Source organism: Aulostomus chinensis, chromosome 2 (genome assembly GCF_037954235.1).
Source record: "Aulostomus chinensis isolate RoL2024-O1b breed Wild chromosome 2, RoL_Achi_v1.0, whole genome shotgun sequence".
In the NCBI taxonomy this organism is placed as follows: domain Eukaryota; kingdom Metazoa; phylum Chordata; class Actinopteri; order Syngnathiformes; family Aulostomidae; genus Aulostomus; species Aulostomus chinensis.
The window spans coordinates 24,730,881-24,754,809 of record NC_141321.1 but is presented as its reverse complement, the minus strand read 5'-3'; the positions used below and the strand labels follow the sequence as shown (position 1 = coordinate 24,754,809).

General features: G+C 40.9%; 2 protein-coding genes across 6 annotated transcripts in view; both read left to right on the top strand.

Moving 5' to 3' along the window:
• The window catches only part of galnt2 (UDP-N-acetyl-alpha-D-galactosamine:polypeptide N-acetylgalactosaminyltransferase 2), a 53,984-nt gene extending 42,065 nt beyond the window's left edge, over window positions 1–11,919 (top strand). The window contains exons 11-16 of one of the 3 annotated variants that reach the window (XM_086187020.1): window positions 433–559; window positions 1,436–1,528; window positions 3,297–3,380; window positions 4,223–4,349; window positions 6,255–6,374; window positions 6,496–11,919. In XM_086187020.1, coding sequence (XP_086043146.1) covers window positions 433–559; window positions 1,436–1,528; window positions 3,297–3,380; window positions 4,223–4,349; window positions 6,255–6,374; window positions 6,496–6,651 — 707 coding nt within the window. In that variant the 3' untranslated portion in view covers window positions 6,652–11,919. Of the gene's footprint in view, window positions 1–432; window positions 560–1,435; window positions 1,529–3,296; window positions 3,381–4,222; window positions 4,377–5,715; window positions 5,886–6,254; window positions 6,375–6,495 lie in introns of those variants that run through there. The other 2 variants (XM_086187011.1, XM_086187027.1) reach the window with 2 other exon arrangements.
• Window positions 11,920–12,782: 863 nt separating this feature from the next.
• On the top strand, window positions 12,783–23,878 carry smyd2a (SET and MYND domain containing 2a). 3 transcript variants are annotated; one of them, XM_086186990.1, is made up of 13 exons: window positions 12,783–12,994; window positions 13,083–13,418; window positions 14,614–14,677; window positions 15,598–15,708; window positions 16,062–16,122; window positions 17,363–17,490; window positions 18,294–18,361; window positions 18,917–19,019; window positions 19,145–19,255; window positions 19,626–19,746; window positions 19,877–20,051; window positions 20,581–20,689; window positions 21,268–23,878. In XM_086186990.1, the coding sequence occupies exons 2-13, from the start codon at window positions 13,246–13,248 to the stop codon at window positions 21,349–21,351; spliced, it is 1,308 nt and encodes a 435-aa protein (XP_086043116.1). In that variant the 5' UTR covers window positions 12,783–12,994; window positions 13,083–13,245; the 3' UTR covers window positions 21,352–23,878. The 3 variants fall into 3 exon arrangements, with proteins under 3 accessions (XP_086043116.1, XP_086043125.1, XP_086043109.1); XM_086186999.1 differs by having other exon boundaries at window positions 12,783–13,048; window positions 13,176–13,418; XM_086186983.1 differs by having other exon boundaries at window positions 12,783–13,418.
• Window positions 23,879–23,929: the final 51 nt, after the last annotated feature.

Below are 23,929 nucleotides of genomic sequence, written 5' to 3'. Positions count from 1 at the left end.
TTCTAGGCCAAGGGCGTGATGAATAGCTGAAAACAGAGTACAGTTTATCTTCGCTGATTAATGTGATAATGAGTCTGGTCTGTTAGATGATGATCAAACTGCTGGAATAACACCAGTGTCTCCCTCCTACTTTTGTTACATATTCACCACTGGCTGAATGAGTCATGCTTCTTTTCAGGAGGTATAATGATTCAAAACTGGCTTTTCAATTCTAACACTGGTTTGCACTTATTTCATCATTTATTCAGATGCAGGAAATGTTGGAGGGAACAGGGCCATCAACACACTGAAACACTTAAAGGATCTTACTGCTTAGGATAATCAGCTGTGATATGTATATATTTGTATATATATATATATGGTGTGTGTGTGTGTGTGTGTGTGTGTGTGTGTGTGTGTGTGTGTGTGTGTGTGTGTGTGTGTGTGTTTCAGAGATCTCTTTCCGTGTGTGGCAGTGTGGTGGAAGTCTTGAAATCATCCCATGCAGCAGAGTTGGCCATGTCTTCAGAAAGCAACATCCTTATACCTTCCCCGGGGGCAGCGGCACTGTGTTTGCAAGGTAACACGCGCACACACACACACACACACACACACACACACACACACACACACACACAGTACTTCGTAATCACTTGAATAGGATTAAAACCGATGATCCTTCAGAACAGACCTGTGAATATGAAACAGCATCAAACTGTTTGACGAGCTTTTCACGACATGTTGCCTGGGATGTGACTTGGCTGTCCTGTGGGCCGCTGTCCCATTATGTTTTTGTGGGTTATATAATGATGGTCTCAGTCTCATAAGTAGTTGCATAACTCTATCCAACAATTCAACATATGATTTATTAATTGATGGGTGGAGTGGTGTTCTTAAGGACCGGCCTCAGTAATGAAGACTCATCTAAGCGCTGGGGGCAGCGTCAGTTCAGCATCTCGCCCTTTGCTTTGATGAAAGCCCCGGCCGTGTCTGCTGGTGCACACCCAAGGGGGGGCCTGTTTCATCTGATGGAGTGACATTGTAGTTGTTTCTCTGGGGGCACAGTTTCCCAAATATTGAACTTATACTTGACATGCTCAGATGAGCCAAATTTGGAACCAGTGTGAAGAAATGCCCCTTTAGACACATCAAAGTCCCACTAGACATTTTCTCTATTGCTTAACTATCTGGGGGCAGATTTATGCTGGTTCTGTTTCAGACTTTTTCCTCAGAAGAAACATTTCATGCGTGAAGTTATCCTGAAGTTATCCCTTGAGAAATGAAATTTCTGTTTAAATATTAAACAGCATCCGGTGTCGCCCCCAGTCATGCTGAAACTGAATTTGGAGTTGTGTGTTTCACTGTAGCTCTTTGTCCTTTCAATCCCTCATGCCCTCTCTCTTCCTCACCCCTCTTTGCCTTTTCCCTTATTTTGCTTCTCTCAAATCTCCCCCAGGAACACAAGGAGAGCGGCAGAGGTGTGGATGGATGAGTTCAAAAACTTCTACTATGCTGCTGTCCCCTCGGCGAGGAACGTGCCCTACGGAAAGTAAGTACCCTCATGAGTGAACCCTACCGGAGTTACGCCAATGTGGCTAAATAAGAAATGTTCAAAGACAGAAGTATGAATAGGCATTTTAATTGGATTGCCAATTAAAGAGTGTGTCTGCTGTAAAAAAATAAAAAACAAAAAAAAAAGAAAAAGGAGCTGTTTACTCTGTTTAGGCAGCATGTGGCTCAGGAACCAGAGTGTGGGCTCCTGATGAGCACTGATCAAGAGGCTGTCATGTTATCTGAAAAGCCGAGGGGAAGAGAGGAAATATGACAGCTTTTCGTTAAGTATGTGGCATGTAAGCACAAATGAAAATATTTCATCCAAAAATTGTCAAATACGTTCCGTTGGATGAATTCATAAAGGTTTTTTTTTATTATGATCTGCATGACTTCTTCGTGAATTCAGAAAAACATAATTGTATTACTTGTTGGTTGAAGCTAATGGAGACTAAAACTTAAAACAAATATACTACACAGAACATATGTGTACAAATACAATCTTTCAGTCCAATCAGAGTCTTCTTTATCCAATCATATTCTCAAGACTTTATAAACACTTTATCAGCTAAAAACTTTAAAACACTTCCAGCTCTCTACGCTCTGCAGCGTCAGGGTGACGTGGGTTCCAGCCACCCAGCTTGTTTAGACTCCTCTCCCTGATGTTTACATGCTATGCAGTGTAGCATTTGGGTTGCAGAGTTCTGGCCAATGAGCGAGCTGGGAGGTTGGAGTCTTGCTAGCTGCTTTGGTCCAGACTGATATCTCACCAGCTATGAGTTGAATCCAGCAGACCGTTAATCTCTTGATTTTTCTTACAGTGCCCCCATGAGGTTGACATTTGTGGTTTTCAATGACACTTGTAGCCACCATTGGCTCATTTACAGTTCAGTTCATCACAAGTGAATTGAACCGTAAATGAGCCAAACAAATGTGTGTATCACTAATTAGAAGGTGTGGCTTTATAAATCAGACTGATTGAGTTGGTGATCATTTTACCTGCTCATCATTTTTACTGGAAACAGATTATTCAGCTACAGTTGTCATCGTGTAATTATATATTACTTCTAATTATATGATCTGATCTGTGTATTGCTTTTATTGTTCACTTTGCTCGAATAATTTACGCAACAAGATTCATACGGTAGTCGGCAGCAGTTGAAACACTTCCTAGATCCACCCAAGTGCTCCGCTTATGTACACTTCTGAGGTACTGGTAGAGTAGTAGAACTTGAGTAGTTTTCATTTTACATTTGTTTATAATACACTCCCCTACATTTCAGTGCAAATATTATACACTACATGTCATGACAATCATAAAAATTTCCACAGATAGTGATTTACACAGTTGATGCTATGACAAGCTTTTGAAATACAAGCTGGTGCTTAACTTTAAACCTTTTAGGCTCAATCTGGGTCACACTGGAGTTTTCATGCATAAAGTTTACATGTAATTAAGTATTTTCACATTGCTTTAATGGTATGTTTACTAAAATAAAAGATCTGAGAACTTCTTCCACAACTGCTTGTGGAAATTCTCTTGGCATCTCTCTTCAGTGCCAACCTCGGCAAATATTTTCCCTGAAGATGCGACCTCAGATACGTCATATCCGTCTTCTCAGTAGGCCTATAATTCAGTCACATTTTGGGAAACGTTGAGAACCACAAGTAAGCAACCCTCTCATTCTCTTGATCCCTGACTGTTGCTCTCTCTCTGTCTCTGTCTCTGTCTCTGTCTGTCCGTCTGTCTCCCCCCCCCCCCCCAGTATCCAGAGTCGTTTGGAGATGAAGAAGAGATTAGGCTGTAAGCCGTTCAAATGGTACCTGGAGAATGTCTACCCTGAGCTACGGTGAGAGAGTGAAAGTATTTAATGTAATATGATAGAGTGCACGAGATGCTGCAATGATGTATTGCAGTGTATAACAAAACCTTTCAGCCCAGCAGGAGTAGAGGTCAAATTACCGGAGGGCAGGGTTCCGGTAGACTTTAAAAAATGAATGGATGGAGCAACCATGACATCACCCATTGGTTTGTGGACCTGATTTTGGTCAAGTTTAGCTCCTTCACCAATCCAAAACTGAACTCATCATATTTGTTTGGATATATTTCACATGATCATGATGATTGGTTTGTTAGTTTTTGCTTAATCCTGTTGAAAGTCAGAAACCAACAAATATGAGTGAAAATATCTAAACAGAAGGGCACGTAGTGGAGTGCCTAACTCCGCTGAGGCCGTACACTACTCTGCTTAATCAAACCCCACGTAACAGTATCCTCCATTTGTTTGGCTATAAAAAGCAATCGATTAAACCTTTAGTTGATGTGTCAGCTAACATCGCTGGCAACGAATAGCTGCGGATGGAATCGAGGTCTCTGTGGTAGAGGCGACCATGAACCAAGCTGCTCATTCAGTTTGGGGGTCAGTGTCTTGCTCAAGGACACTTCAACACATTAAGCAGGGGAAGTAAGGGGTAAAGTAACAAACTTTTGGTTACTAGATGGCCACTCTGCCACACCAGGACAATGCTACTGCAACATCCTGCACACACACACACACACACACACACACACACACACACACACACCACATCCTCGCAGGTTTGTGTCTTTTTTGTCTAAAAATTACAAGTAAAACATGCTCCTCACTGCTTGACTCTTTCCCTTTTGCCGCCTGACTTCGGTCCTCTTCAGGGTCCCAGATCACCAGGACATTGCATTTGGAGCTTTGCAGCAGGGAGGAAACTGTCTAGACACGCTGGGCCATTTTGCTGACGGGGTGGTGGGCGTTTACGAGTGTCACAACGCTGGGGGAAACCAGGTAGTGTTACCACGACAACACACACAGGTCAGCTTCTCTTATCATTGCTCTTAAGACACCTAGGTGGCAGGTGGTGTCACTGGGGGTGAGAGGACACGTGGGCACTCCTGGAAGTAAGAGACATGTGATCATCATTCACATGTTGACTGTTGCTGTTGAGATGTGGTCTTGTTTGGCCTCTTGACTTCCCAGGAAACATTAGAAGTGCTCTTTTTTTGTGTCAAGCCAATTAGCTTTTAGCTTGCAGGTTAGCAGCGTGTCACCCTGTTAAAGTTTGTTTGGTGGCTCATTTAAAGCTCTAGTGTCTAACTCTTGTCTCTCTCTTCTGGAATTGAAAGTCAACATGTAGGGAAGTTGTAAGTACAGATCCATGTGGGGTCAGGCAGTGTAAATCTGATTCTTATTTTTGTTATATATTTTATTTTTAGCTGGTGCAGAGTTGCTGATGTTTTTTTGTGATAAAGGGGACATACTAGTTACTTATTCTCTCAGCATCTTCACAGCCTCAAAATTTTAAAAAATCCATACAACAGGTATGTGATGTAGGAGACAAAGAAATGTATCTTTGTCTGACGTATTGGACAAAAGAACACACATTCAATGAGGAATACGTCTCAAACAAATAGACATGATGGATCTAGTTAGCATGAACATACAAGCAGCATCAAAACCCTGAACCTGGAGGTCAGCTGCTTTTACACATTTCACGCAGTTGCAGTAATACATGAGGTCTACATGTGGAGCCATGCTGTGTGTGTGTGTGTGTGTGTGTGTGTGTGTGTGTGTGTACATACATACACACATACAGTAGGAATGTAGTAGTGTGTTGATGTCTGCATTTTTTCTAATAGAAACCAGAGAAAAGCAACATCTTAGTGTCAGAGCCTTCACTGGTAAACCCCACTATTTTTGCAAAATTTGCCGTGAAATAATTTTTTTTAAACTTTGCAGAGGGATTTACTGTTAAATCTAGAAAGGTACACAGAAGACATGAAAGACAATTTGTTTGCATCCCTTTTCTGAATGAGATGACATCTTTACTCAAAAACGTCCTTTATTAGCCGGTACTTGATATGTTGGACATTAGTTTTTGTGCCCTGTTGAACCTACAATCTTTCAGGTTGAAACCACGGTGGCAACGGCAAGCATGGTTCAATATTGTGGATCCTGATCCCAGAATTCTGAGGGCAGTAAATCAAAGTAGTTTTCGTTAAGGAGTCGGGCAATAATTGGTATTTCTCCATCAATCTCTCAAATGATTTTATGCAGGCACGAGCCTACCAGTCAGAGTAGTTTGTTACCTCACACTGGACGTTGTAGTTTTTCAAAAAGTTGCTCACGGTGGCTGCTCCTTCTTTTTCACCAGCACCTGCAGTATTTAATATCGCTCTCCTGCTGTCAAAAAAGAGAAAAGTCTGAAAATGGCCGTGTTCTCAATGCATTTGTGGTGATCAAAAGGACTCGGTGTGAAGCTCACTGACACACATTGCATTTCCTGTGACGACCTGATCGTAAAGGATAAGAGGAAATGAAGAAATGATAAGTGTTTTGCTCCTTGAATACTTAAAAAGAAATGCTCAGTTTGAATAAACATTAACTTCTTTCAAACAATGTTGCCACATTTTAATGAATCAAAATTATTCCATAAATCCCAGACTCAGTCATTTGATGTCAACATTGTTCACAACTTGCAGTGTTGTGACGACTCTTTTTTTCATTTTGGTGTTTCAGTGTTACTAATTACTTGGGTGTGTGATTATTTTTTGTATCTTGTTTTCCAGTCATTTATTATTGGATTTTATGTGTTTTGCTATTTCATATGTACTGTATATAGATTCTAGAAGTAGACAACAGTATGCTGCTGTATGTTTTTACGAATATTTTCTCTGATTTATTTTTGTTAAGGAGTGGGCGCTGACTAAGGACAAGTCGGTCAAACACATGGACTTGTGTCTGACTGTGGTGGACAGAGCGGCCGGCTCCCTCATCAAACTACAAGGCTGTCGAGAGAATGACAGCCGACAGGTAAAAAACACAACACACCCTTATCTGTATGAGAGCAATTATCAAACAACACACACCTGTATGCTCACGTCTGGGTTTCTTGCTGATACTCCATCGTATATGGCCATGTTCTTCGCTTCAGAAATGGGAGCAAATTGAATCCAACTCGAAGCTTCGTCACGTGGGCAGTAACCTGTGTCTGGACAGCCGCAGTGCCAGGATGGGTGGGCTCACCGTGGAGGTCTGCAGCCCCAGCCTCAACCAGCAGTGGAAGTTCACCCTGAATTTACAATCCTAGGGGGCGCTACAGACCCCATGAAGAGTTGGACTATGGATAGAGACACCAACAGACTCTGAGACATGGATGAGAAGATGGATGTAGACTCAAGGAGAAAGACAAAACTTGATGCTCCTCCTCCTCCTCCTCTTCCTCCTCCTCCTGGGTCATGCTCTTCATTAGTCAGAGGTGCAATCGGTCACGTCTATATCCCTCTCCCCCACTTAACCCCTCCCAGCAAAGAGCCGCACCCACTGGGGGAGGAGCTTGTAGAACGTAATGGAGTAAGCAGTACCCGACTGTATTTGGTGGGAGGGGGCGATGGTGATGATATGATGAGGATAAAGGCGATGAAGAGGCTTTCCATCCAAACTACATACCTCAGTGTTTCTTTCATTGATGGTTCCAGAGGAAAACAATGTGTGAATTCTCTTTTAATTTCTCTTATTATTTTTCTTGCATTTCCTAATGCTGGTGAAATTGAACTCTTTGATGTTTTTACTTTGTAATTATTTTATTTTCTTATTGATATTTTTATTTCTTAGTTAATTGTCCATGGAGGTTTGCAGGAGCTTTTTTCTTTCTTTCTTTCTTGAAAGAATCATGTCATTGCACCTCTCTCCGAGCGAGAGCCTGTCACGGCAGACGGCCTTCAGGTTCTTCAGGCTGTGTGGTGTCAGTGGGGTTTGCTTGAGTTGGAGTGTTCTGAATGGAGGAAAATGACTCTATTCCCTGAGCTTTTCCTTACGTTTAATCTCATTAAGTTCGCAGGATCAACAGAGAGGAGCGAAGAAGTGGAAAGAAAAATTCTGCTTTTTTCTCCAGTTTCTCCTATCAATCCTATCCAAAGTCTCTGGGAAAGGAAGGGGTTAAAAGGGAGGAGGTTCCCTGTTGTTGCTGGAGACTGACACTAGTTTGGCCTGAGCAGTGGAGTTCTGCGAGTACCTTGAAGCCCAATGAGGATTTTACTGTACGTCCTCAGGCTGTAGCACTGGCGGCTACACCACAGCATCCTCACTCTCACACCTTTATGTCTCTAAAGACACAACACAGCAAGAAATCTCTTATCTGTCATTTTTGTCACAAAATGGAACCCAGTTGCAGAAGGACTTATTTGTGTGTTTGAATCGATACCAGAGAATCGGTCTGATTTATTTTCTTTAGTGGCGCTACTCTCCGATTGCTCCCTAGGGAGCGGCTACATTTATATTTTCATCATAAGTTACTGTCTGATAATCACACCCAAATTGACTTTTATGAAATAATGTTGCAGATTTCTCTCTCTAACAGGAAATTGGTAACACAGACATTTAGAATATCAATACTATGAAATATCTGATGTAGTATGAGGAGCCGCGTGTTACACAGCAGAATGAAGCGCCACAAGGTCTATGAGGAACAAACAGAAGCGTATGTGGAGTGGTTGTAGAGATTATAAAGGTAGACAAAGCAAAACCATGTTTATTTTAGCCTGTGATCGCAGCAGAGCTCGACTGCTGCATCGGCTGATTTTAGGTGAATGCAGGTACGAGTGTCTGTGTTTATCTCAGATAGAAGTGTAACACAGCAAAGTCAAAATAGTAAAAAAGTTAAACATAAAAATGGTGTCACACTAAGAAATTTGTCCACCACACAGCACTGATACGTCGATCTATATTGGTAGTTGAGAAAAGTTCACTACTAATAACGCAACAATTTTTCAAAATTGATATCGGCCTTAAAGGAGCTCGTCAGCTTTTTGGGGAAATATGCTTATTCACCATCCTGACCAGAGCTGGACCAGAAGTGTGTGCCGCAGGAAGTTGAGACCCACAGACTAAGATGAGCAGGGACTTAACAAGTCACCAACAAACATTTTGTTCTGTTGGCCCAATTTATAATGACGCTTTTGAGATGTTGCATCAAGTTGATGCAGACAGTCAACAAAGTAGTTCTGAATATGACTCTGATTCTGAAAGTAGAATGTCTTATATGTTTTAATTTATTTTGCTTTTCTTAAGTTTATATATTTTATTATTAATCATTTTAATATGTGAGCATCAGCTGTTTTGGAGAAAAGTGTGATTGATTTCTTTTGACAGAGGTATGCTAACACGTCCCATCCACTACCATTCATTGCGCTAAGCTAACTAGCGATCGCCGTGGGTCTCTGCTCTCCAATGCACACACAGAGGAGAGAGGCGAACCTGTCTTCATGTCAGGCTCTGGGGAAGATGACAAATAAGTTTATTTCCCAAAATGTTGGTGCGTTACTTTAACAAACCAGTGTGGGTCAGCGACAGCTTTAAAGCAGACGTCATGCAGGAATGTGTGGTAATCGATGTACTGAAAACGTTAAGCATAGGTATCACCAACACGTTCCCATAATTGGACTCAGTCAGTGTCATTTTACTTCAACCTAGTTTCTTTCCTCAAGGTTTTACTTTAAAAGATCAATCCTCATATTTCTTAATATTTTCCTCCAACTGTTTTCCATGTCATCACACTGCATTGTCCCACTTTTTTGTTTCTTGGTACCGGATTGTTTTACTGATACCATTAACTGTACATCCATCAGTTTTCAAGTCTGTTTCATGCACTGCTAGTCTCTCCTGGCTTCATCCTTGGTTCATAGTCACTGCTGTGATACTTAATAACCATGGTGGAGTTTTTAGGACTCGTCACTTGGCAGCTTTGAGGCGACTACATTTACACAAAACATCTCTCAACACTTTACAGCAAATTGCCTAAAAATCCCATCTCGTGTTTTCCTACTGTAGCGAAAGAATTTGAAGCCTCAAGTGTTCTTTGATATCAAATATCCTGTTTCTTGGTCTTTTTCTCTGTCACGCACTTAAATCCTCACCTGTAAATGTTTCATTGTGTTTTTGTTGTCTTACTGAACTACCAAATCTGACAGCTTGTTGCTTTGTTGTCAGTTTTCTGCCATTTCTTTCCTTTGTTTGCCTTGTCTTATACATTCATCCAACTGCTAGCAGAGTGAATGAAGTGGAGGGGGTCAGCTGAAACTACAGCTGCTTGAAAAGCCTATCCTGTGACTTGATAGGTTGCTGCATTGTGCTGCAGGGTACAGGACCCGCGGGGGTGAGGCGAGAGTGTCCACAGGCCAGCTGAAATGTGAGGAAAAGTGTTTAACCATGGTGACTAGACTCTAAGGCCTAAATCTGATTTAGGGTTTTAAAGTTAAAAAAGGAAAAGGTTTTTTGTTGTGTTTATTTTTCCTTCTGTTTGGAAAGTGCACAAGAAAATTAAACCTATTTTGACACTGTCACAATTTTCTGATGTTTAAAAAAGAAAACAAAGCAAATTTATTTTTCCTCGGTTGAGCGTCTGGTGTTCAGAAAAACTGCAGTAGAATAAATTTACACTCCACTTAAGGCAAATGCTCATCCATCATTAAGTGGACCAAATGTGTGAAGGTGGCAGCCTCCCGATTCACATATTTTCCCCTTGACTGCTGCATTGTGCTGTAGACGTACCTCCCCTGGCCTATAAGAAGGCTGCAAATGTTTCAGTTCAAGCAAAATGTGTTAATTTTACAGGTTTTTTTTGTGCTTTGAGCTTCATAGCACAGCTGTTTAAGAGCAGATCTTTTGTCTTACATCCTCTGGAGTCATTTGGGTGCATGTAGTAATATTTTAATAGTCTCTTGTTCTTTTCCAGCTGTGCTAGCATGAAAAGAATGTGTCAAGCCCAGTAAAGGGATCATCGTAATATTGGAGAGTCCTGATTTATTGCTTTTCAACAGATATCCAACCATGTGACACGAGCACATAAAAATCTCTTAATATTGTCTTGAAATCCTCTGATCTTCCTCACCATGGAAAACTGTGACCTCATATAACACAGTCTTCAATTTCCAAAGCACCTTTTGTCAGTAAAGGCTGAACAAGTTGTTTTTGTGGTGTATAGCGCCCCCTATCATCACAATTGGCACATCTAAGGGGCACTAAGGTAGTAAAGCTGTGATACACCACAGCAGAGATTCATATTTCATTCTTCTTCACATTTTTTTGTTCTATAAGCTGTTATTCAGCCCTGCTGATGTGGCCAGATGGTGGAAAATAGTCTATTAATGCCACCGAACAGGCACAAGAACCAAACTGCACACACCTGATTGACCATGACGATACTGTCTGCTACAACGGTTGGCTTAAGCCTTTTCTTTTTAAACCTGTCTTATTATTGTGAAAATGAAACGTGTGCTAGTTTCTTTTATTATTTTGATATTTTTATGTTACTACACAGAGGAAATGACTGTAATAATTTAGTAGTCCAGCGCCTGGTTTGATTGGATGATTAAATGTTTACATCTTTAGCACAATGTGCCAAAGTCCCTTCCTGTTTTTTCTGTATGAGGAAGAATGCGAAGGGTAACAGAACTCATTCAGTGTTGGGTCACATTACCTTCAGTATGGTGTGTATTTCATTGTGACTTGCTTCGACGTCAGCGGCTCTTAGCTGCTGAATTGGTCTCAGTTTTACTCTTGACCAGGGGTATAAAACTCGCAATCTCCTGATTTAATGTGACAAACACCTGCGATGTAATGCATCCAAATGTGTAAAAGGTGTCTTTTCAGGCAAAACTGAGCATGCAGACCCAACTCTGGGTGTGTGTTGCACTGTGGAAATGGTTGAATGTGTTTTTCGACTAGAGGGAAACTGTAAATGCTACAGATGAGTATCTTATATACAGAAACACCACTCAGAGCATCTTCCAATCAGCGCAGGGTTACCAGTTCTATCATATTTTGTCCTCAGAAGAGGATCTTAACTTCTCATACCATCTAAAACTCCTTTGGATTAACAGAAGAAGACTCTCCGACATGTGAAGAGCCCTGCTGAGACGTCCAGCTCAGGACTGCTAAAGCTCAGTTCACCATCTCTTAGTACAAGTGAAAGTACTACATGTCTGATCAGATGAAGGGTTTAAAATACACAACATTCTGAATTAGTCTCATTTAAAAAAAAAAAAAGAAAGATGAAACTAATCTACCGAGAGGGGCAATAATTAAATAGGTAATGATGTGTTTTCTAAAAGGAATGTGGCGTCTTTGAATGATGTTGAAATGAGTTTGGATGAGACAGCATGAGGATTCACACATGTAAAAGTGTATATTTTTGTATATACCTACATCAGTGTGTGTACAGTATGTACATATATACACAGTGTACTCAGCTGCGGGTTCCTAGTTTTGTTGTCAGACTGTACAGCGCTTCTAACTGTTCCCTGTTTTATAGATTCTGCAGAATTCAACTTTGAATGAAGAGAAATGATTAACTTAAATAAATGCATTTATATACATAAACTAAATTGTCTTTGTGTTTTGGTCTGATTTAGGACCTCATGTTGTGAATGTTAATTCAATCAGTCAGAGACATTTGTTGAGTACATTGATATTTATGTTGGTTTGTTGCATTTTTACAGCCCTGGATCTTGAACTGTGATAACAAATCAGCCTCCTGATAACTTAACATTATTTTATTTTATTATTTTTCTAAACATTAAATGCGTAGTTTAAAATAGCTTTCTGCTGCTTTCGATCTCAAATTTTAAGTTGTGTCGTAAATTGGTGTGGACCTGATGATGCACAAGAAGAAAACCCAGGGCAAAAATTGATTTAAGTACACATACCTTTGTCAGATTATTTTGAAATCAAAGACAATCTGATGAAGGTCTAATAAAATCCCTCTAGTTACAGGTGTTGAGGAGGGTGTCCTGGAGCTTTTTGCTCAGTTACCTCTGACATCTTATGTACTTCTTGTAACATTAAAATCTTTGCATATACAGATGTTTGACAGCTGCAAGAAATACACAACAGAACTACAAATATTTGGCAGGCTTTGCTTCCTGTCTGTAAGACTAAATTTATGGTTAGAAGAAGAACACAAGCTTAATCAGATATGAACCATAGTTCCAAAATCATAGTTATCTATTTTACTCTTCTGTGTAAACTTTCCATAAGAGTTCAGGAACAAACTGCAGGAATTTGCTCTCATTTCAGTCACACAGTGAGGACAAGCACCTTCCTGCATTTAACCAAATGTACTTGACTAACTGGGTTGGGTTTCTAAATAGCTATGTTGTCGTCTGCCCAGCAGGGGGCGGTGAGAGCAACACCAGACACGAAAGGCAGTGGAGAAGAAGAAGGGGCTCAGCCTGTCCTGAAGCGGATTACGGTGTTGCCAAGTTCGGTTATTACAAGGGAATTCGGGTTTGCTTTGCTGCAAAGTAGCCAACAAATGTTGATAGTCGCGTACGTTTCATCAAGTCGGGTTATAAATGCCGTAGACTTGACTTTTAAATCGGAATCGCGTGTTTAAAGGATTTCTTTGGGGATTTTGGTAACGTTAACAGTTTTTGGTGGGTGAAATACCGAAAGACTCAACACATTGTGAGAGATGGAGTGGATTAAAGGTATTTTACTTATTATTATGTTTTTGTATTGAAGGTGATCTAGGAGGGTGTGTATCTGAGGGGGTGTCGCTTCTTTGGGCTTTGTTCCTTGTTTCTCTCGCGTCATCTGGCAACCCTGGCCGTTCAGTCCACCAGTCCGCAGACACACAGGTGGTGGTTGACAGTGTCTGACCGAGGAACCGTAAACAGAAGAAACCATGAAGAACGAGGGCATCGAGGGAACGGAGAGGTTCCTGAGTCCGGATAGAGGCAGAGGCCTGCGGGCGGTGAGACACTTCGCGGTGGGGGAGCTTGTGTTCGCCTGTCCGGCTTACTCCTACGTGTTGACAGTGAATGAGAGAGGAGCTCACTGTGATCACTGCTTCGCCAGGTAACACAGCACCTCGCATCGCTCCGAAACACTCCAGAAACCCTCTTTTAGAACTGTTCCAGGCTTTGTGAATAGTTTAAATTGCCTGCTTAAACGAGTCGCGTGCCCATATCCGCCCCAGCTAACCTCGCCGCCAGCACCTTGCTAGGTTAGCTTTAAGACCTCTGGACACCTACCTAGCTGGTGCAGACTAGAAATAAATGGGTCATTGCGGTTAGACAGCTCACCTGACTGACACTGCAGCATTAGTTGGCCCCACTGCAGATACTATTTTAAACGCCACCAGTACGTTCAACAGTCTCACTGTTGATTTTTAGAGCGGAGATGTAAATTGTTTGCTCTGATAGACCTAGCCCCAGTAGTCACCTAGGGCTAGGCATTTTGCTTCGTTAAAGGAGCGCTTCGCCTGTTTTTCCTCAATATGACAGCACCAAAATCCTCGTTTATGCACCTTCAGGCTCAGCAGTAGAGAGGAAAACTGTACTATTTTATTGATTTCCCTTGTCCAGGAGGTGAGATCCCTTTAGTGGTGTTCAGCCAACATTTGTACTATTCAGAGGGTGTGTCTGTGTGTTCAGACACAGAAAAAAGGAGCAAATAGTCCTTTTAAAAGTTGAGTCTGCCGATTTCTCATGTAGTGATCTGATGTGCTGTGTAGTGATAAAAGGTCTCTGGTCCTTTCTGACACAGTCACTCACACACTACCCAAGCTGCATTAAGGTTTGTAGAGCAGTAAAAGGTTAGGGTGCTAAATTTAGATGTCCATGTGTCCCAAGAGAGGAGGAGTCAAGAGAGGAAAGGTGCATGCTTTGCGTTTGGGACTTTAATTTCTGTCTGTCTGTACATTGAAAAACTCGACCCCATCTAAGCATGCAGCGATGTTTAAGAGTTTGTCAGAATTATTGTCTTTGTCTAAAAATAGACTCGAAATTTGTAGCTATGGTTCAATTTTGGGAGTTTTTAATCTCAGATACAAGAGGGAGTGAGGAATAAAACTGCGCTTAAGCAGTTAAGACATTTCTGTTGGTGTTGACACCATCAGTCTCGTTCAACATTACTTAAACAATAAATACACAGTGTCTCAAAATTAAGAGAGAAGATCTGTCATTTTGAATACTTTCATAAAGTTTACTGTCACACCTCATGTCAGTGCAGTGGTAACAGACTAATGTGTTGTGTCTTCATGTTGTTTCAGGAAAGAAGATCTTTTTAAGTGCGGCAAATGTAAGCAGGCATACTACTGTAACGTTGACTGCCAGGTAAACAGCTCTTTATGAATGAATGTGTGTCTGTGTTTACCATTTATTCCTCATGTTCCAGGGACATAAATAAGTTTAAAAAAGTCAGATTCTTTTTGTGTTCTTCCTTGGAGGGCTTGCATCTCTGAATAAGTGTGTGTATTGTGAGTAATTTTGGAAAACGATTCAAATGACAGACTGGTGACCTGTTTGGGGTCTCAGTATGTCCCAACCACCAGTAAAGGAATCACACAGCCAGAGGTACTCTGCATTTATGGAAGTATCAGAGCATCCAATGAACAGAGAATGTTTTCATATTTGTTTTCTTCTTTTAGGTATATTAGTAGTTAGCAAACCAGCCTATAGGTGCATTAACACCTAAGGTGGTTTGCATTCACACATTTTGGTTCTTGGGATTTTTCTGTGTGTACCAGAACGAAGCATACCATGAAGGCAATGCTCCAAGACCATCTGCTAATCAACCAATTCAGGCCATCACAAAAACTGTTGGTGGGAAACAGTTCCCAAAAAATTTTTTTTGATGTTCTTGTGACACTGGGACCGAGGGCTGCACACTGGGTGAGGCAGCTAGATTGTCTTCCAGAACAAGTGCTGCTGTGACAATTCTTTCCACTCATCCCTCTGCGTCTAGTTCAAGGTCCATGATACAAAACACACATGAGGCACTGCTGCGTAAGTGAGGATTTGTGTGTGAGAAAGACAGTGTTTATGCTTTGGCTCATTATTTAAGGAGAAATTATTTTGTGATTATGTATTAATCAGCAGCTGTGTCCATTTAATACTCTTTTTCATTCTTGTCCTTTTGTATCTCAGTTTTCTGACACTGTAGTTGCATGTATTTTCTCATTGAATGGGATAAGTTGCTGTAGTAGAGGAGCGTTGCTGTTAATCACTCTTGTTTCTTGTGTGTATGTGCACAGAGAGGTGACTGGCCTATGCATAAACCCGAGTGTGTAGCCATGTGTGCCTATGGCGAAAACTGGTGTCCTTCAGAGACCGTCAGGTTGGTGGCCAGAATCATCATGAAACAGGTGAGTACAATGTAGAGGAAATCTCTTCACCGTCACAGGTGTATTTGACCCTGTCAGAAAGCCATCGAAGCTCACTGTGACTGTTACCGCTAGAGACATCACAACTTTATCTACCTGCACAGGCAGAGCTGGTTAAGAACCTCACTGATGAAACAACTTATGGCAACAACCCTACGTTGTTTTCTTTAAGAGCTGAGATATATTGAGTTAATTGACTTTAAGGCGTACCTACAGAATCCTCTCATTTACAGATAAACATCATAATGACTCCATAACGACACCGCTTGGTACAGCAAAGTAATTCCATATATTTGGATGGATGGTGACTGAATTAATGTCATCTCTTGTTGCAGAGAGTCACAACAGAGCGCACCCCTTCAGAGAGACTGCTACTGCTCAAAGAGTTTGAAGCCCGTAAGTAGGTGTGTGTGTCTGATGATACTCACTTGCTAGTTTATAAGATTAACCGAAAACAAATAAATATTAATCCAACAGTCTAGCAATAAATCCTACCATTAATATCATATTGAGCTCATGAGTTCAGTTTTGTTTTTTTCAGCTTCTGTGAGAGAGGTCTGGATTATTTGTTTTATTATAATTACTGGTGCTGCTGAACTGTATGGGTTAATACTGGGAGGTGTTCCTATGGTGTATTTTTTCCTTCTTTTTTTTTTAAATATAAGCAACACCTCTCAATATAACCCAGAATATTTTAGCAGCACCACACATTACAGCCTCCAAAAATGTGTGTTAGTTACATATGCGAGCACATTTAGTTAAATACTGTGTGTGTGTGTGCGCGCGTGCATGTATTAATAGACTCCAGTAGCCTCCAGTCCTGGTTCTGTCTCTTTTCATTCATTCCAAATTTGCAGAGCTCTGGGATTTAAATCCCAAACCTCATTGTGCTGTAATCTCATGTTCTCCTCAAAAACTACTGCCATGTGCCCTTGAGCAAGGTACTCAACAATATAATTTACATTACACATTGTGGTTCTTTTGAATAATGATAATTGAACCTGTAATTGTATGTGCATTACATGAGCTAAAAGTCCTCTGAAGAATTATCTGCTACAAATGATTTAAACTAAGTATACACACGCACACACACTCTGTGCTCCATTTGGTTTAATTCGTTAGTCCATGCTGTTGTTGCAGGCTCAGATGTGTCATCAGGGGATTGTCACAGAATTAACCGTCCCACCTGTTTCTCCTGCAAACAAAGCCGATGGGTCGTCAGCTGTCCATTGCCACCTGTGTGTTGGTGTGACTGACAATGACATGTGGTCCTCTGCAGCAATGTGCTGAGTCTCTGTGTTAGCCATGTGTTGGGGGGTCATGCTAGAAGTGAGAAATGGATGGAATGGAAAAGCAGGGTTCCCAAAGTCTTTAAAATCCCGTGACTTTTTATCCCACCCATGAAGCACGTACTTCCAAATCCCCAACACAAAAAGAGCAATTGGAACTTACTTGCAATGTAAGGCAACTGTGTCATTTGAGAATGTTAACATTTATAGTCTCTCCTGCCTCAAAGGCCACAGTAAAAGTGTCAGTCCACTAATGCTGCATTACATCTCACCTTATTCTATGGCTGTGGATGTCTCTTTTGTCTCCCTTATTCTTTGTCCTGTCTGTGTTTCATTGGCTCTTCCAGATTTAGATAAAATGGACAGTGAAAAGGAGGAAATGAACCAGGCAGATATTGCAGCCCTGCGCCATTTCTACTCCAGACACATCAGTGACCTTCCAGACGATCAGGCTCTCAACGAGCTCTTTGCACAGGTACAATTGTTTCGGTGTCAGTAGAAATGATCACGCTGTCAGGACTGCTGGTAGTTACTGGACTCACAGGGTTTTAGAGTGACCACTAATGTTCCTGTTACCTTAAACGCATTTGCTCCCCATCAGTGAAACCCCATACATGTCACAGAGAGAAACATGACACATGAATGACACATGAATTGCACATGGTCTTCAGCAGGGGGCACGTATTACCATTGATTAAAAAAAATCACCCTGTTTCTGGAAGGATCCAGGATCTAGGGTTGGGTGTTCTCTGGTGAAGTCGTAAGGTTGGTTAGGGGAGCATAGGTGGGCCTTGGCTGTCACACAGACAAGTGTTGACCTTTCTCGGAATGCTGGTTTGCAACACACTCATGCAGGCATCATTCTAAAAACCGTTAGCTTCTGCATTGTGTTTACATGTTAAATGTCTGTATTTACACTCTTCACATCATCTCCCTGCTTACCAACTCCAGCTGACACCCACTACACTGGCATTTATATCCATTCACACAGACATCGAGTCCACTCTGTAGTTTCTGCCCCTCTTCTGTCCCTGTGTATTTGAAGACAGACAGCGAGGTAAAGCCGACATTGAACAGGTTGTGCCTAAGGGGTTTTGGCTTCTTATCTCACTGCTGCACTCCATCCTCCTCCTCAGTGCAGGACTGTTACAGCACATGAGATTACGGGATGATGCAATTTATACAATCATACTATTGTCTTGTGTGTCTCTCTCCACCTGTCTGCTCCATCTCAGTCTTCTCGTTCCTCCCTCTCCTCACTGCTGTTTGTGTCCACAGGTGAACTGTAATGGTTTTACCATAGAAGATGAGGAGCTCTCTCATCTGGGATCAGCTGTTTTTCCCGAGTAAGTGTCCCATGTCAGCAAATTATCGTCCCTTAACAAAGTTAGATACAGTCGGTGCTACTGCTGTTGTTGAATCTTCACTGACCCCGAAGTGTTAGCACATCCTAAATGTTCTATATTATTACATATCGGTACCTTTTCAACAATTCTGACCTCAGACTTTTTGCTTAGAAAGTGGTTTCAAAAATCAAACTCCAACATTCTCTGACATAAAAAAGCTGCATCTGTATACCACTAATTATCTGTGTGATGCACTTAAGTACGCAAATATGTGGCTTTATTGCACCTCAAATTATTTCCTTCCACCTCAGAGTTTGTTAAAGGTATTTAATGCTGCACGATGTGTTGGTGAGCTGGTCTTATTTGAACTATTGGAGTTTCTTAGCTAACTTAAGTCTCAGAGTGATGGAGTCTTGCTCAGGTAATTGTTTCATCATTGAAATGAAAAAAATACCTGGAACAGCTGCCTTCTGGTCAAGATGATCTGCAACACAACATAAATGTAGACTATTCATTGACTGCACTAACTATTTTGTTCCTTTTTATTCCTTCCAGTGTAGCACTGATGAATCATAGCTGTAGTCCAAATGTCATAGTGACCTATAAAGGCACAGTAGCCGAGGTCAGAGCTGTGAAAGAGATCAGCCCAGGAGAGGAGGTAAGCATCCAGCAACATAGTACTTCCAGAGCCAATACAAATAGTTTTTGTATTTGTCTCGTGTAACAGTCAGTGTCTTTTATTTTTGTCATTCATCTTATCTCACATGTGTTCTTTCTCCTCAGATCTTCAACAGTTACATTGACCTGCTGTATCCTACAGAGGACAGGAAAGAAAGACTGTTAGATTCCTACTTCTTCATGTGCCAGTGTACTGAGTGCACCACCAAGTCTAAGGTACCAGTTTCTTCCAGAAGTTTGTGCGATTTCTAGGTGTTATTCAAAGCATTCTTAGAACATGGCTTGTATATGGGATGGTAATGTTTTTGCTTTACTGATTTGCGGACAAGTGTGTCAACACCATTGGCATCATGAACAATGTTTTGTTGAAAGTGCAGCCCTCTTACACGTCCTGAGGCACTGTGTCCCAACACCAATCCAATATGTGTACTTAGTATAACTTATACTACTGCTATATGTTCTTTTCTTAAACCTTTCAAAAATGTAGTGATTTTGAGTGTCCTTTATATAATTGCTTTACATTACATCTACATTACATGTAGAATTGAAGAATTGTAGAACATTCCATTTGTTTCCATCTCTTTAGGACAAAGAAAAAATGGCGATCAGGAAGCTGAGTACTCCACCAGAGCCAGAGGAAGTTCGGTCCATGGTGCTTTACGCCAGGAACGTAATTGAGGAGTTCAGGAGAGCCAAACACTACAAGAATATCCTTTCCCCCCTTTTTGCTGTCCAGACATATTTCTCCCCATTTTGTCAGTTTTTCTTGTCTCCTGATTCGGTTTTACTTCCCAGCCTCCATTTTCTTGTGTCATTGTTCCTTGACTCTCTGGGCACCCCCCAGCGAGCTGCTGGAGATGTGTGAACTCAGCCAGGAGAAGATGGGCGCTATATTTGCCGATACTAACGTCTACATGCTGCACATGATGTATCAGGCAATGGGGGTCTGTCTCTACATGCAGGACTGGGACAGCGCCATGAGCTACGGAGAGAAGATCACTCAGCCGTATAGGTACATTGATCCATGTGGGAATTGCAGGGAAACGATCAAGTGTTTGAAGGAGTCAATCAATCGTACAGCAGCACTGCTGTCAGACATTCTTAGTGCAGAGACGTGGAGGGGGGTTGTCAAATGGAGAGTAACAATTCAATATCTGGTCAGCCTTTTGACCTTCTTAAGCATTTAAAGCCACAAGGAACTCAAATCCACAATAGCATCTATGTAATTTAGGGTCTTAGCTATGTTAGTAAACATTTAAAAGCATAAAGTATGTCATAAGAAAAAAAAAGAATTCACAGAATTTCTTTTAGTTTCCAAATTGATATTCCTAAACATATTGGAGTTCTCTAGTGTTCAACGTTCGGCCGCATCTGCTACATCTGAAGACCTCCCACTCTCATTTGCTTTGACATTTTATGTCAGTACAACAAAACGTATTTATTTATTTAATTAAAGCAATGAATTATAGATGCATCTTCATATGTTTTTTCCACTCACATTCGCTTCTTAGCTTGAATTATAAATCATATTCTCTCTGCAGTGTCCACTATCCAGCGTACTCTCTGAATGTGGCATCGATGTATCTGAAACTGGGACGTCTATATTTGGGACTGGAGAGGAAGACGCAAGGAGTCAAAGCTCTGACGAAGGTACAAGTGCAGACATCTGCTCAAGTACAATATTGATGTGATGCAGAAAGAAAATCTAAAATAATGCTCCATCAATATCAGTCAGAATAACTCATGAACGTATAGAGGTTTAGCGATCCGAGGCCAGGCTGCATCGTGGTTGTGACGGCGCATACGCGAATGTTATAATATGCAAAAAAGGTACCTCGTGCACGATATAAAAACTAGAATCAGCGTTTCCTGCAGAACATGCGATGTGAATGCAAAGCTGCAGTGAACTAAAAGATGTAGAAAGCATAGCTAGCAGTAGCAAAACAGGCGTGAGGGAGATTGGTTAACATGGCATTCTAATGGTGAGTGCACTCTGCACTTGGAGGCTGTTTGATTAAAAACCAAGTCTTGTCATGATGATGATGATGACGATGATGCATGAGTTGACCAAGACACATTTCCCTAAGTTTATAAGAGACAATGTCGTTCAACAAGAGTTGACTGCCTACACAAAAAAATGTGTGGAGGAAGAAGTTTAAGTGTATGAATAAATGAATATGGTTTTGGAGACTAAAATGCTTCTGTGCTAAATGTTCTTCTGTGCCCAGGCGCTGGCCATCATGGAGGTTGCACATGGGAAAGATCACCATTATGTAGCTGAAGTCAAACGAGAAATTGAGGAGCAGAAGTAAAAGAGGAGAATCAGGAGACCAAGAATGAGATGGAAGCTCTCAAAAAGCAACAACAAAAATACACACCATGACTGCATGGCATGCGTCTTAAACTTCTGCATTTTTTTAACCGTATTTGTCGCCCACTCCACTTCATCCTCTCAATCAGATTTTTTTTTTCTCTGTTTTCTATTTTGGCTGAGGATGAGTACCACCTACAACTTTGTTTAATTATCTAATCTAAACTTAAAAGAATTGCATTAAAAAAAAAAAGCTTAAATGAAAAAGGGTGTGCGAGACACTTAAAAGCTTTACAAGTATCTCTCATTTCCACCTCAAGCAATGAAATTACATCTTTGGTAAAACATCCTCATGTTTGCAGGTGGCCATTCTTTTTTTCTTTTTCTATTTCTTTATCAGCTAATTTATGTCTGGAGTTCATTCAGCATTCTTTTGTAACTGAAACAAGGATCATCAGCGGGGGAGAATAAAAAAAAAAAAAGAACTTTCTTTGACTCTGCCTTTTAAGCTGCCTTCTGAATGAAGCACGGCTTTCATGGGGCAGCAACAGGAGGCCATTTTCTGGAGGGAATGTTGCCCTTTTTTCTTTTTCTTTTTTCTTGTGGGTCTGACATCCTTCATTGTGTTTTGTGGATTTGAGATCTCTTGTCAGTTGGAGTTGCGCAGCCTTGCTCCAGAGCTGATGCTGGATTTCAACCCTGTAGGATGTTGTTTCCTATTTCACAACCAATGCATTTGAATTATATCTAATATTAAGCAGCAGAGTTTTTTGCTTTATTGATTCTTTAAACTGTGAGAAAAACGATGGACCATGCATCAGGCACTCTGCAGCAAGGAAGAGGAGAATGCAAACAACTATTCCTGACATTATTACTGTCATTTGTATGGCTTGTCTTAGTACTTTTTGCTTGTTAAGAGAAATGATACATGAAGTGTTGCATGTTTTATAGAGTCGTATTTGTTTTTTTCCAAGTGAAGCTTGTTGACCAAAAGCACCAGAGGCTGAAATGGAAAGGAACCAGCTACAATGAATCTTCCCTGCATTGTCTATAATTAAACGGGGTGCTGATCTGAGACCAGTTAGCCTCCCAAGTCACAAAGAAGATGGTTCTACGACCTGACGAGGGGTCAGAGCCCCGATGCTCTCAGGAAAAAAAGGCTTACATTTATTACCTTTTGTCAAGAGACAATATTGTCCCTTTATCGTGTTTTCTCAAAAGCTTCATGAATCCAGATTGTCAGCACGCTGGGAACGGACCATCAAGTGACCTTAGCAGCACGCTGATTAACATAAGACTGAGCTTAAACTTTAACGTTTTGTTAAAATTATCATTTGCAAGATGCACTTAAATGTTAGGATCAAGAATGATGTTCATTGCCCATTTAAGCAGTGCTCACTGCATTTTTACACACTTGTAGGGTAAATGTGATCAGAGTAACCATTGTACCTACAAACCATCAGGAAGTCTTGCCTCAGCAGGGATGCAAACTTAAAAACAGACTTTTAAGTCTGCGGTTGGCAGGTTACGGTTAAGAAAATTGTGATAAAGTAAAGACTTTGTTGTGATTGGATGCTTTTAAAACCAAAACCCTAAAGTGATAAGGAGGAGGAGGGGAAGCTGGAGTTTTAGGGATGACAAACTTCTGTTTTTTTTCTTCTCGCCCCTGATTATTTAACATGATTGCTTGGAGATACTAAATTATAAGATATGGGAGTTTGTGTCTGTTGTTGGTCTTGATGTTAAGTGTGTGATGAAGTTTTAAAGGAACATGCCAGTTTTTTTGAGAAATACATTTACTTGCCATCCTCCTCAGAACCAGACAAAAGATATAGATGCCCTGGTGAGGAGAAGGGTTTCCATCCATTTCCCAAAAAGGTGGTGAGCACCTTTAATTTGAGTGATAGGGCAAAGATAATTACCAGGGTTCATGTTGCACTCAAATTATTGACAATTGTATACTGACATGCAAACTTTGTGTCGTGTTTGGTTTGATTTTTGTTTTTGTTCTGTTACAAATTGCTGTGAGGGAACAGCACCTGTGCACTACTTGTGCACCGTCAGAAGAACTTTGGTCACAATTCCTTTTTCAAGCCTGTAGCTTCTACATGTGGATCCAGTTTTATGCACCACTTCAATCTGTAGCAACATCTGGATATATGTGACAGCAAAATATATTCAGTAAGCGTCTGCCTTACAACTTTGTAGAGGTTATCCAAAAACAGCATGTTAACCTCCATTTTAACAAAGCAGTGACACAAAAAAAGATTTTAGCACAGGCCAGACAGAATGAAAATGCATAACATTTGTATTATTTTTCAGTGATGTCATAAATGATCAAATCTGTGGCACAAAGGTTAAAATATGACTGTCCATATTGATGCTGCACATACAAAAGCATATGAATTTATGTAAAGAACGTCTATGTGATCAGGCATGAATGATATTCTAATGGAATGCAAAAATAAATCCTGATTCTCAGATTCTTTCTGTACCCTGTAGGTGAATCTCAATAAATGACAGTATGACATTTGTTTCCTTACTTGAACTATTTATTAGGAGAACCACTTCTCTGTGCT